The 14,857-nt window shown below is 44.2% G+C and overlaps 1 protein-coding gene across 1 annotated transcript; it reads left to right on the forward strand.

Moving 5' to 3' along the window:
- The first annotated feature begins 1,671 nt into the window (after positions 1-1,671).
- Positions 1,672-2,879, forward strand: DUSP21 (dual specificity phosphatase 21). The gene has a single exon (XM_043570175.1). The coding sequence runs from the start codon at positions 2,123-2,125 to the stop codon at positions 2,687-2,689; it is 567 nt and encodes a 188-aa protein (XP_043426110.1). The 5' UTR covers positions 1,672-2,122; the 3' UTR covers positions 2,690-2,879.
- The last annotated feature ends 11,978 nt before the right edge of the window (positions 2,880-14,857 follow it).

Here is a 14,857-nt window from a genome sequence, read left to right on the forward strand (position 1 = left end):
GGGAAGCCCCTTATACATCTTCTTCCCTAAATAATAAAGAAAAGTGAGGACCCCTGGCTGGCTCAGTGGGCGGAGTGTGCAACTCTTGATCTCAGGGTTGTGAGTTCGAGCCCCATGTTGGGTATAGAGATTACTTAAAAATAAAATCTTAAAAAATAATACTAAGGAAAAGTAGAGGTAAGTGGGAGTCTGAAAGTCACCTGTTTCCAAACTCAGGAGGAGAAAACATCAACTCCTCACCCACCTAGGAAAAGCCCCGTAGTGGAGTTTTAAGGCATCCAACATCCCTTAGACAAAAGGGCATCACAGAATATTAGTTGAAAGAATAAATAAATGATCTATTTAATATGAGTCATGCTTGTCTTTGAGAATAGTATATGAAATTATTTTGGTTAATTGTACTACATTTTTATATTTTTATTAAAAAAATTTTTTTTAACGTTTATTCATTTTTGAGAGACAGAGAGAGCGAGAGAGCACAAGTGGGGGTGGGGCAGAGAGAGGGAAACAGAATCCAAAGCAGGTTCCAGGCTCTGAGCTGTCAGCACAGAGCCTGACCTGGGGCTCGAACTCACAAACCACGAGATTATGACCCAAGGCAAAGTCTGATGCTTAACCGACTGAGCCACCCAGGGGCCCCAATTTTACTACATTTTTAAAGTGTAGGAAGCATACATTTATGAAATAACTAGGCTCCAATAGTCTTCAGGGGGTTCCACGTCACTCCATAGATGTACAATCTGTGAGTCCATATCTTTTTTTTTAAGTTTATTTTTATTTATTTTTGAGAGAAAGATAGAGAGCAAGCAGGGGAGCAGTAAAGAGAGAGGGAGACTGGGGCGCCTGGGTGGCGCAGTCGGTTAAGCGTCCGACTTCAGCCAGGTCACGATCTCGCGGTCCGTGAGTTTGAGCCCCGCGTCGGGCTCTGGGCTGATGGCTCAGAGCCTGGAGCCTGCTTCCGATTCTGTGTCTCCCTGTCTCTCTGCCCCTCCCCCGTTCATGCTGTGTCTCTCTCTGTCCCAAAAATAAATAAACGTTGAAAAAAAAAATTAAAAAAAAAATAAAAAAGAGAGAGAGGGAGACAGAAGCCCAAGCACATTCCACACTGTCAGCGCAGAGCCCGATGCAGGGCTTGAACTCACAAACTGTGAGATCATGACCTGAGCCGAGATCAAGAGTCTGACGCCTAACCAACTCAGCCACTCAGGAGCCCCTATGATTCCATATCTTAAATGTGAGGCGAAACTGTCTCCAATAATTTTAATATTTGTGTTCTGTTTTCTTCCAGATAGATTTGTGGAGACTGCCAATTTAAGCAATGCACAATAATCGGATTATGCCAATCAGGAGAAAGAAAAACGTGTTGTCCTTTGAGGTTATCATTCCCTCGACCCTTCACAAACAGGCTGGCATCTCTTTCGTCCTTGCTTATAGCCACGGCACACCACAAAAATCTTAGCCGTGAGGAAATGCAAATCTCGGGTAGCATTTCAAGAATCTGTTTTTGTTACATGCTAACTCATTGGGATGTAAAGTAAAAAAAAAATTAATTAATTAATTAAAAAACTGAAAAAATTAAGGAACCGAATTCTATGGCTAGGGTCTGCAAACGAGGATCACTACACTTTTACAGAGATTAGCGTATCACGTGAGCCAAAGGCTGTTCCCCAGCTTAAAATACGATATTGCTACTTTGTCGAAAAAGTCTAAGCCCGGTCCCTCAATGCTAATAAAATAGAAGCATTCATTGATATTGTGTTCGGTGCGAACCAACAGTTGAAGCATATACTGGATATCTTGTAATAGGACATTTTTAAAAGTCCAGCAGATAAGAATTGGGGCTTTGGAAAATGAAGGGGTACGGACAGAGATAAAAAGAGATCTGGGGTTTCTCTGAAGACCTGGCTGGGGGGCCAAGTTGCCATCGCCATGGAAACCGGGAGGGGCGGGGCGGGCAGTAGGATTGTGACGTCCCCGGGGCGGGGAAGGGGTGGTGACCGGTGACTTGGTTTTCTGTACCCCCAGACCGTCGCCTGAGACATTCACAGGTTGCTGCTACGTGAACTCGCCCGAGTTCGGCGCTCCGAACTTTCTCGGAGAGAGATCACCGCCCACCACCGTGATGACCTCTCCGTGTCCCCTCCCGGCGCCGGCTGCACGCCAGCCCACCGTCCATGGCCTCTCCCAAATAACCAGCAGCCTGTACATCAGCAACGGCGTGTCGGCCAACAACCAGGGCATGCTGTCCAGCAACCACATCACCACAGTCATCAACGTCTCGGCGGAAGTGGTCAACACCTTCTACAAGGACATCCAGTACGTCCAGGTGCCGGTGGCTGACGTCCCGAGCTCGCGCCTCTGCGACTTCTTTGACCCGATCGCTGACCACATCCACAGCGTCGAGATGCAGCAGGGCCGCACGCTGCTGCACTGCGCCGCGGGGGTGAGCCGCTCGGCCGCCCTCTGCCTGGCCTACCTCATGAAGTACCACGCCATGTCGCTGCTGGACGCCCACGCGTGGACCAAGTCGTGCCGCCCCATCATCCGGCCCAACAACGGCTTCTGGGAACAGCTCGTCCACTACGAGTTCAAGCTGTTCAGCAAGAACACCGTCCACATGGTCAACTCCCCCGTGGGTGTGATCCCTGACATCTACGAGAAGGAGGTCCATGTGATGATGCAGATGTGAGCCGTCCTGGCCAGCCCCGGACACCTGCTGAGGAGGCAACGCTAACATTGAACCTGAACGTCGAACTTTGAGTTGGGACAGAGAACAAGCGGATACCGTTTAGAAGGGCAAGGAAAAGGGGATGGTGTTGGACTTTTTAGCTTAGGGAGCTTTTATCTTTAAAGAATAAAAGTCATTGCATGCAACAAGACGACGATGTTTCTTATCCTGTGAGCCGCGGCGTCCTGGTTGACCCCGGCCTGGCCGGAGTTGGGGGAGGGGGTGGGTGGGAAGGTGGTACTCAGCTCGGATGGACCAGTATCCTGCGCCCTGCCCTAGGCTGAATAGCCCAGGAGTGAGTCCCCCAGGATCCCACCTGGTTCCTTCCAACCCAAACTCAGAGCTTTAGACATCATGGCACCGCCTGGACTTCTCACAGTAAGTGCCAACTTCTTGTTAGAAGCCTTTACTGGGGGTGCACCCTGGGAGCCCTGGGGGAGCCTGAAGCCACCCCTGTCCCCACCTTTGACCACAGTGGCCCAACTCTGCTTTTCTTCATTAGATTTGCGTAGAAAACAGGGTTTTAAAAAAATGTTGACTTTTGAGAGACTGAGTGTTGGAGGGGGGGTGGAGGAGAGGGCGGGGGGATGGGGGGGATGCAGAAAGAGAGGGAGACACAGAACCTGAAGCAGGCTCCAGGCTCTGAGCTATCAGCACAGAGCCCAACATGGGGCTCGAACCCACGAACCTCAAGATCATGCCCTGAGCCGAAGTCCGGCGCTTTAGCCGATGGAGCCATGCAGGTGCCCCTAAAATAGTTTTCAAAAAAGCCATTCCACTGTATAAAATTGAAACAATTTTGATTGTGAGCTCTGTACTATATGCCAGGGTTTCAGGGTGCCCTTGACAACCTCCACCGGCCTTTGTGAAAAGGGACATCAAATCCCCTTCTCCAGAGCATGTTCTGAGAGAGAGAGAGAGAGAGAGAGAGAGAGAGAGAGAGAGAGAGAGAGACAGCGAGCCTGATATCAGGCTTCAAGGGTCCCTCTCATGGGTCTTGACTTTGAAGGCTGGAGCTTCCAGCCTTGACTTCCAAGGCTGGAGCTGCCAGCCGTGTCACATCTGACACCTCTTCCTCTTGTGATCTGGGGCTCCTGAAAGCCTCTGTTTGCTCACCTGTCAAACAAGTGACACGTGACTCTCACAAGATGGGTGTAGGGATTAGAGTCCTTAGCATTTTACCCAGCCCATGAATGGTTTAAAGCTTAGAGTAGAGGGCAGCTCTGGTTATTAATGATACTCTTTGGCCCTGCTGGCTGGGGGTCAGCCACCTTCGTCCTCACAATGGCATTTCCCCTATCTGGGCAGAGCCACTTGGTTGTCTACCAAGTGCTTTTGCACAAAATCATCCTGTGTGTAACAACACATGATTTCAGGTTCTTTCTGAGCCTCCCTCAGAGGAGGCCTGGAGTTAGAGCCCTTTCGGAGTTTCCGTTGTCTCCTTGTGGTTCATCCTTCACGCAGGTGCAAACAAGAAACAAGCAGTACAATTCCAGCACCCACCCAGCCCCTGCCCACCCCCCTCCAAGGCCTCGTTTAGCATTGCTGACCATTAATTACAGCCAGTGTCCCAGCATCCCCTGAGATCCGTGGGGGAACTTGCCAAAGGGTCAAATGAGTGAGCCCCAGAGTAGGCCCTGGAATCCAGGATTGTACAAACTCCCCAGGAACCTGGCTCTGGCTTGGGAGCAGCTATTCTAACCCAGAAGATTTGAGACAAAATATATAAGACAGGGCAGCTGGGGGGCTCAGTCGGTAGAGTGTCCCACTTCAGCTCAGGTCAGGATCTCACGGTCTGTGAGTTCAAGCCCCGAGTCGGGCTCTGTGCTGACAGCTCAGAGCCTGGAGCCCGCTTCAGGTTCTGTGTCTCCCTCTCTCTCTGCCCCTCCCCCGCTCTCTCTCTCTCTCTCTCTCTCTCTCTCTCTCTCTCAAAAATACAAACATTAAAGACACGTGGGCCCAGAGCCCAGTGGCTTTTGAATGCCCTTTCTCTCTAAACCCACTGCCACCCCCATTTCCATAAAAGGACTGCCCAAGGACACAATTTGGGGCGCGCAGAAAAGGGTATGCTGTGAAAACCACTGCTCGAGATGCTTTCCTTCCCTTTACAGACGGAAGAACAGGCTCACAGAACATAAGGGCTGCTGTGGCAGGGCCTTCACAAAGCCGCCTTTCTGGCAGACACCCAGGTGGGAAATTTCTTTTAAAGTATTTTTATCAATTTTTTTTAAGTTTATTCGTTTATTTTGAGAGAGAGAGAGAGCACAAGCAGGGGAGGGGCGGAGAGACGGAGAGACAGAATCCCAAACAGGCTCTGTACCAAGAGCTCGGAGCCCGATGTGGGTCTCGAACTCATGAACCGTGGGCTGAGATCACGAGTCGGATGCTTAACCGACTGAGCCACGCAGGTGCCCCACTTTTAAAGCATTTTTAAAAAGATATTTATTTGGGCATATGTGTCTGTGTGTGTGTGTATCTTTTTTTTTTTTAATACCTAAATTAGCAGACTGTAAAATTAACTCCCTTTGGACATACAGTTCTGTAAGTGTTAACACATACATGGATTCATGTAACCAGAGCCACAATCAGGCCACAGAGCAGCTCTGTGACTCCAAAACTCTCCCTCCCGCTTCCCCTTTGTAGTCAAACTCTGGCCCCACCCCACCCCTGGCAGACACTGAGCTGTTCTCTGTCCCTGTCGACTTGCCTGTAACAGAATGTTACATAAATGGAATCATACAGGATGTAACTTCTGGAGACGGGCTGCTTTCACTCAGCATGTCTTTGTGATTCACTCATGTTGTATTCTTTTGTGTAGATGTACCACAGTTTGTTTTATATTCACCCATTGGAGGATATTCGGGTTTGCATTAGCTTTCTAGGGACTGCCACAACAAAATACCAAAACCTGGGTGGCCTAAAACAGCAGAAGTTAATTTTCTCACAGTTCTGGAGGCCGGAAGTCCTAAATTAAAGTCTCAGCAGGGCCATGATCCCCCTGAAACCTGTAAGGGAAAATCCTCCCTTGCCTCTTGCCACTTTCTGGTGGTTGCGGGCAATCTTTGCCATTCCATGGCTTGGAGATACATCAGTGTGGTCACACGGCAGTTTTCTTTAATGTGTCTTCGCATCCATCTTGCCTCTTCTTATAAGGACACCAGTCATATTAGGGGATTCACTCCACTCCTTCAACTAATTATGTCTGCAATGACCCCGTTTCCAGATAAGGTCACATCCTGAGGTTCCGGGGGTTAGGATTTTAACATTTTTTGGGGGGCGGGGATACTATTCAGTTCATAACAGGGTTGTTTCCAGTTTCGGCAAGTATGCATAAAGTACTCTAACACCCAGACACACGCAGAAGAAGAAAAAAAATTGTGGCGCCTGGAAAAAAAAAGAATTGTAGCAAAGGTAGAATATGAGTTACAGTGAAAAATAATAATAACCACCATTTATTAGGAGGCTATTATATGTCAAGCACAGGACCAGTGTCTCTAGTCCTTACATCAGCGCTTTAAGGTTGTCACCGGCAACACACTGATGACAAAACAAAGGCTCCAAGAGGTTAAGGAGTTTGCCTAAGAGAGCACACAGCCCAGGAGTTGAAGCGATGTTCAGACTGGGCTGTTTTTTCCATATTTCTGATTTATCTTTTGAGTTGTCAGGACTGGAATACAGAACAAGAATATTCAACTTTTCTTGTCAAATGTGTTGCATATGTATTTTTCCCAGTTGATCATGTGCCATGTGTTTATGGTGCTTATGTGTGACCCAAAAGTTGAAATTTGTACGTAGTTAAATTTGTGAGTCTTTTTTTTTAATGTTTATTTATTCATTATTTTTGAGAGAGAGAGAGAGTGCACAAGCAAGGGAGAGGCAAGGAGAGAGAGGGAGACAGAATCCAAAGCAGGCGCCAGGCTCCAAGCAGTCAGCACAGAGCCCAGCGTGGGGCTCGAACCCACAAACCCACCTACCGTGAGATCATCACCTGAGGTGAAATCGGATGCTTAACCGACTGAGTCACCCAGGCGCCCCATACCCTCATCTTCTTTAAACTTGAAGTCCGGTCTAGAGGCTTGATTAGGTTTGGGTTAAGTATTTTTTACTACAATAGTTAAGGTGGTGACCACCAGATACCTGCCTTCAAAGCAAGTGAGTAACCTGTGGGGTGATAACTTTCCCACCATGTGAATATCCTGTTTCTTTCATCCACTGGTATTAACATCCATTAAGGAGTCTTGCCTCAACCAAGTGTTACACTGGGGGACGTGTAACTCTTAAATCTATCCCAAACTAATTTTGGTATAAGTTGGAGTTATTTAATTTTTTAAAAATAATTGTGAGATATCATAAAATTGCCATTAATATTTGTGTCTACTTTTGTTCCTTCTGGCTTGTTACACTGTCTCTTTTCTTGTGCCAGTTTCACACTCCTTAAAATTGATACAGCTTCAGAACAGGCAGGAACATTTGGTAGGGCAATGACATCTCTCCCTAGCCCCGCCTTTAGGCTTCTTCAGAGGCTTTTCTGTTGTTGCTAGATTCTTTTTCTCTTCTGGATGAAGCATTTTAATAGTTGTGAAAGGTTTTTAAAATTTTTCCATTAGGATTTTGATTGGAATTACTGTTTTCTTGTGTATTTAGCCAAGGTCGAATCAGAAAAACAGACACCACAATAGTTACTTTACCAGAGAATATCTACTATCAGGAACTATTTAACCAGGTATTGGAGAATTGAAAAGGCAAAAATAGAACACACATTGTATGTTTCTACATATATAAACATTTAAATAAAAGGTCATCTACTCAGAATGTCTGATATTTGATCAGTAAAGTATTAACCATATTCTGGAGTTTGTATATCTTAATTCCAAAGGCTCATAATGTTAGAAAATTGTAATGTGTACACACACACACACACACGCATGTGCACTCACATACCCATTCATTCAATTCTTTGCAATTCAATTTTTTAAAACAGTTTTTTCTCGGGGCGCCTGGGTGGCTTGGTCGGTTGGGCGTCCGACTTCGGCTCAGGTGATCTCACGGTCCGAGAGTTTGAGCCCCGCATCGGGCTCTGTGCTGACAGCTCAGAGCCTGGAGCCTGTTTCAGATTCTGTGTCTCCCTCTCTCTCTGCCCCTCCCCTGTTCATGCTCTGTCTCTCTCTGTCTCAAAAATAAATAAACGTTAAAAAAAAAACCAGTTTTTTCTGGGGCGCCTGGGTGGCTCAGTTGGTTAAGGGTCCGACTTCAGCTCAGGTCATGATCACACAGTTCATGGGTTTGAGCCCCACATCAGGCCCTGTGCTGACAGCTCAGAGCCTGGAGACTGCTTTGGATTCTGTATCTCCCTCTCTCTCTACCCCTACCCTACCTGCTGTCTGTCTGTCTGTCTCTCTCTCTCAAAAATACATAAACATTAAAAAAAAATTTTTAAACAGTTTTTCCCTGCTAAAACATTTCACATCATATCTGTTAGGTTACCAATGAGACCTCTGTGACATCACATGATGACCTACTCTGATCTACACTGTTAAGGTAAAAAGATCAAGGTATCCAGTAAGGGGGTGATGTTTACCTGTGGGTATTTGAGACCCCATCTCCAGCTACCTCAGCGTCTCCTCATATATAGGCAGGTTGGGAGGTGACCTCTCAATCACCTTTTGGGAATGGCCTGATAAGGGGAGAATAGGGAGTGAAAACATGAATTATATGGTAATCTTTTGGTGCCTGAGCCAGACTCCCAGATAGATCCTCCCCATCCAGAGAGACAGATCAAGGTCTCGGTCACATAGTTGTGTTCAGAAAGCATATTTAATAAGACATTCTGCAATAGGGCACAATAGTGTTGTATCTGGACTCCCGATTGACCTCTTTCTTCAATAGCCTCTATGGTGAGGGAATAAAAGCGAGCAAAGGACTTGACTAAGTTAGAAAGCCTCTGTCATCATTGAACTCCGGAGGCTTCAAGTTTAGGCAGGACTGAGGCCTGTGTTGGGGACCGTGAGAGTCTGCACTCATTTCTAGCTTTATGGCATGGTAGTCAAAGAACGTGGCCTGTGTAATTTTTGCTTTCCAGAATTGAGATTTTCTTATTAGCTGTCTCTTGAACAGTGAAGCATGCATTATCTACTGGTAGGCTTCCAAGGTTAAATGTTTTATCATATTTTCTTACTTAAAATGTTTTAATATTTGAGTAGGTAATGTGATTCTGCATTCAGATGGTAACATAAGGGGGGTGGCACCTGGGTGCCTCAGTTGGTTAAGCAGCCAACTCTTGGTTTCAGCTCAGGTCATGATGTCGAGGTTCATGAGTTTGAGCCCCACATTGGGCTCTCTCCCTCTCTCAAAAACAAATAAATATATTTTTTAAAAAGTAAATAAGAGCACATAGAGTGAAATCTCTCCTCACTTCTGTCCTCTAGCCAATCACTTTCACCCCCCAGAGGCAGTCAAAATTATTAGTTTCCCTTCTATGTTCCTAAGATATTACTTTATGCATCTGTAAGGAATTACGTATGTATTTTATCTCGTTTTTCACCAAGGAGCAGCATACTTTACTCACCGTTCTCTATTTTGTCTCTTTTTGTGTAATAATATATGTTACAGATCATGCAATGTCAGTAAAAGAGAACACCCTCGTTCTTTTTGGAAATATCATAATTCACTGAACCTGGCCCCTACTGGTAGACATTTAGATTGCTGCCAAACTTTAAAAAAAAAATTTTTTTTTTTTAACATTTATTTATTTGTGAGACAGAGAGAGAGAGAGCATGAACAGGGAGGGTCAGAGAAAGAGGGAGACACAGAATCTGAAACAGGCTCCAGGCTCTGAGCTGTCAGCACAGAGCCCGATGCGGGGCTCGAACCCACAGACTGTGAGATCATGACCTGAGCCGAAGTCGGACTCTTAACCGACTGAGCCACCCAGGCGCCCCAGATTGCTGCCAAACTTTTGTTATTATAAATATTACTGTGATAAATGAACTTGTGGTGAAGTTTGTGTATGTAAATTATGTCATTAATGTGCAAATATATTCGTAGGGTATTACTAGAAATGGAAATAGGGGGGCTGTGTTCCGAGAAACCTAGTTTTCCACCTGTGTGTCTCCTTTACTACTCACACAGCTACCACATTGTGACTACGTGTCAATTCTCTGTGACACCGGGTGGACATCCTACAATTGAGCCCAGTTCCAACGCCGTCTACCTAGAGATTGCGTCAGATCCCACAGGTTAAGGGCTCAGTCCCACAAGACTGCCCACCGCCAACCTCAAATGCCAGTCACAAGTGGTAGGTTCCCAGGTTACCCACAGGAGTTGTGGCTACAAATCGGAGGTACCCCTTCTGAGGTTCAATTAACTTGCTAGAGTGGCTCGCAGAACTCAGGGAAGCTCTTACTTACATTTGCCGGTTTATTAAAGGACGTGATAAAGGAAGAATACAGATGAACAGCCAGACCAAGAGATACATAGGGTGGAGTCTGAGAGGGTCCCGAGCACAGAAGCTTCTCTGTCCCTGTGGTGATGGGGTTCATCCTCCTCCGAGAATGCGAATGTGTTGACCCACCCAGAAGCTCCCTGAGCCCCCTACTATTGGGATTTTTATGAGGCCTTCCTCATGTAGGCATGATTGATCATTAACTCTGTTTCCAGCCCTCTCCCTTCTGTGGAGAGGTGAGGGAGGTCAAGGCTGAAAATCCCAAGCTTCTAATCATGGCTTGATCTTTCTGGTGGCCAGCCCCCATCCAGGACTCACCTACAGTCACCTTGTTAGAACAAAAGATGGTCCTAGTGTTCTTACCACTTAGGAATTTACAAGGGTTTTAGGAGTCCTGTGCCAGGAAGGAGGAAGAGCAGAGAGCAATATATATTTTTTATGATCTCACAGGGTCTGATTTCACAGTTTGAATTTTTTTAAGTTTATTTATTTATTTTGAGAGACACAGAGAGAGAGAGAGAGAGAGAGCACATGAGCAGGGGAGAGGGGCAGTGGGTCTTGATCCCAGGAACCGTGAGATCATGACCTGAGCTGATATCAGGAGTCAGACGCTTAACCCACTGGGCCACCCAGGCGCCCCCACAATTTGAAATTTTGATAAACACTGCCAGGTTCATTCCAATGGATGTTACCAATACCTAGCAACAATGTATGAAAGTGCCTATTTTCCCACAGAATCAACAGCATAGTGTATCTTTTGTATCCTTGCCACGCTGACCAGTGAAAAGGGTATCTCAGATTGCTTGTAATTTGCTTGTCTCTTATGACTAAGTTTCCAGTGTCTTTTCATTCTTTTAAGAGCCACGTATATTTTTCTTTCCATGAAGTGACTGCTCCTATCAATATCTTATTACATTGCTAGTCTTGTTTTCTTATGGATTTGTAAGAACTTTATTAAAGAAATGAGGCATTTGTGAGTGATAAGAATTTCAGGTATTTTCTCCTGGTTTTTCATTTGTCTTTTGACTTTGCTTAGAAGGGATTTGCCAGAGAGATTATTTATATTTAGTCAAATTTATTGGTTCTTTTTTTTTTTTTTTTATGGATTTGGGTTCTGTGTCATCCTCAGAAAGGCTTTCCATACTCTAAGAGTATCCTAAAAATGTTTCCCATGGCTCTTCTAGTACTTTTAATCGTTTGAATTTTTTTTTTTTCCAAGAGACACAGAGAGTGGCACAAGTGGAGGAGGGGCAGAGGGAGAGGGAGAGAGACGGTCTTAAACAGGCTCCGCACCGACCTTGAGATCATGACCTGAGCCCAAATCAAGAGTCAGACACTTAACCGACTGAGCCACCCAGGCGCCCCTGTAGTTTCAATGTCAACATGTAAATATTTGATCCATCGGGAATACATCCTAGTAGAAAGTGTGAGGTATGGATCCAGCATTACGTTTTTTTTTGGATTGCTACCATCATTCTCATCTATTCATATAATTTATAATATAAAAAATATATAACATCATATGTAGTTTATATATAATCCATAACGTATTATATATAGTCTTAATAGTATCCGTCCTCCTTAAATTCATATTTATTTTTGGATCTGCTCGATATATCTAATGGCTAAGAGATATGTTAGTTGCGTATTGCTTTTGTCTTTATGTCAATTTCTCCCTATATTTCTCTGATGGTTAATTTTATGTGTTAAGTTGGCCAGGCTATGGTGCACATTTGTTTGGTCAAACGCTAATCTAGATGTTGCTGTGAAGGTATTTGTGGATGTGATTAAAATTTATAGTCAGGTGACTTTTAGTAAAGCAGATTATTCCTCATTATGTGGGTGGGCCTCATCCAGTCAGTTGAAGGCCTGAAGAGCAAAGACTGATGTTTCCCAAAGAAGAAGCAATTTCACCTCAGGACTGCAACATAGAAACTCTGCGTGAGTTTTCAGGCTGTTGGTCTGTCCTACAAGTCTTGGATCAAGGCTGCAACATCGACTCTTATCTGAGTTTCTAGCCTGTTGGCCTCCTCTACAGATCTAGAAATCTCAGATTTTCAGGCCCCGACAATGACATGAGCCAATCCCTTAACTCTCTTTATCTCTCTTTCTTTAAATGTATATACATACATATATGTTACACACGATTGGTTTTATTTCCCTGGAGAACCCTCACTAATACAATTTCCACTAGCTTTTCTTTACGCAGACAGTCCCTAACTTACAATGGTTTGACTTAGATAATTTTCTGCCTTTATGGTGGTGCAAAAGCTATACACATTCGGTAGAAACTGTACTTTGGATTTTGAATTTTGGTTTTTTCCTGGGCTAGCAATATGTGCTACGAAACTCTTTCATGATGCTGGGTTATGGCAGTGAGCCACAGCTCTGGGTCAGCCACACAGTCCCTAAGGTGAACAACTGATACCCTTGGCGACCATTCTGCTTTTCACTTTCGATCCAGGATTCAACAAATTTCATGAGCCATTCAACCCTTTGTTACACAATAGGCTCCGAGTACATAATTTGTCCCAACTGGAGGCTGATGCGTTTTGAGCCCCTTTAAGGTAGACCAGGCTAAGCTAGGAGATTTGGGAGGTTACATGTATTAAATGCATTTTTGATTTACAATAATATTTTTAACTTTCAGTGGGTTTGTTGGGAAGGAATCCCATCATAAGCCAAGGAAGATCTGTCTATTTTGTATGCTCTGATATATCTGTATATTTGGATGGTATTTGATGGTCTGGCATTGAATGTCAACATGATGAGAATTTTACTTCTACCCTTTAACTAATATAAAATTACCTCTCTTGGCCGAATTAATGCTTTCTTTGATGCTCTAATATTGCCAACTCTTCCCCCCCCCCTTCTTTTGGTCTGCGTTTTGTAATGTTTTTGTCTATTTTTTACTTTGTAACCTATCATGTTGTGTTTTAGTGGTAATTTTATACTAAAATTTCTTTTACTCAGCCAAGTCTTTTAACAGGGGATTTACATTTTTAAATTCTGAAATCTTTGGTTTTATGCCATTTTGTTCTGTGATTTATTTATTAACATTTCTCCATTTTCTTCATTTTCAGTTTCATTTTTTTTTTAGTTTTTTTTTAACGTTTATTCATTTTTGAGAGAGAGAGAGAGACAGAGTGCGAGTCGGGGAGGGGCGGAGAGAGAGGGAGACACAGAATCCGAAGCAGGATCCAGGCTCTGAGCGGTCAGCACAGGGCCCGACGTGGGGCTCGAACCCACGAACTGTGAGATCATGACCTGAGCCGAAGCCGGACGCTTAACTGACTGAGCCACCCAGGCGCCCCGATTTTCAGTTTCATTTTTATCCTCTCCATTGCTTTAGAAAGGATTTTACTCTATTAGTTGAAAGCAGCTACCTGGAGAAAGGGGAAACTTGTACTTTTTACTATACCTTTCTATTTCCTGAATTGATATAGTACGTATATTACCTGACACATACCTGTAGGTTTTTCAAAAGCTTTCTTTAACTTATTCTTATCTAACTGATGAGTCCAGAGTGAAATAATATATTTGGTTTTGAAATGGCGTATTTTGAATAATACTTTTTTTTAAGTTTTATTTTTTTAGTGATCTCTACACCCAGTGTGGGGCTCGAACTCACAACCCCGAGATTAAGAGTCACGTGCTCCTCCAACTGAGCCAGCCAGGCTCCCCTTGAATAACACTTTTGAGATATAAAATTTAGCACACTTTATTTTTACCTCATTCCCCATGCTAATCCATGAAAATGGTAACTTGGGTTTTAGCTTTATATACTTTTATTACTATTTTTAAAATTCAGTACCTTATTTGAGAGAAAAAATACTGAGATTCAGATTTAGTTTTTTGTTTTTGGTTCTTTTTTTTAATATAATTTATTGTCAAGTTAGCTAACATACAGCATGTACAGGGTGCTCTTGGTTTCGGGGGTTGATTCCTGTGATTCATCGCTTCCATACAACACTCAGTGCTCATCCCAACAAGCACCCTCCTCAATGCCCATCACCCATTTCCCCTCTCCCCCACCCCTCCCATCAACCCTCAGTTTGTTCTCTGTGTTTAAGAGTCACTTATGGGTTTGCTTCCCTCTTTGTTTGTAACTATTTTTTCCCCTTCCCTTCCTCCATGGTCTTCTGTTGAGTTTCTCAAGTTCCACCTATGAGTGAAGACATACGATATCGGTCTTTCTCTGACTGACTTATTTCACTTAGCATAACACCCTCCAGTTTCATCCACATTGCTGTAAATGGCAGGATTTCATTCTTTCTCATTGCCAAGTAGTATTCCATTGTATATATAAACCACATCTTTATCTGTTCATCAGCTGATGGACATCTGGCTCTTTCCATGATTTGGCTATTGTTGAAAGTGCTGCTATAAACATTGGGGGTACATGTGCCCCTATGAATCAGCACTCCTGTAGCCTTTGGGTAAATTCCTAGTAGTTGTAGGGTAGTTCTATTTTTAATTTTTTGAAGAACCTCCACACTGTTTTCCAGAGCAGCTGTACCAGTTTGCATTCCCACCAACAGTGCAAAAGGGTTCCTCTTTCTCTGCATCCTCTCCAACATCTGTTGTTTCCTGAGTTGTTCATTTTAGCCACTCTGACCGGTGTGAGGTGGTATCTCATTGTGGTTTTGATTCGTATTTGCCTGATGATGAGTGATGTTGAGCATCTT

The sequence above is a fragment of the Prionailurus bengalensis genome, chromosome X (genome assembly GCF_016509475.1).
Source record: "Prionailurus bengalensis isolate Pbe53 chromosome X, Fcat_Pben_1.1_paternal_pri, whole genome shotgun sequence".
Taxonomy (NCBI): domain Eukaryota; kingdom Metazoa; phylum Chordata; class Mammalia; order Carnivora; family Felidae; genus Prionailurus; species Prionailurus bengalensis.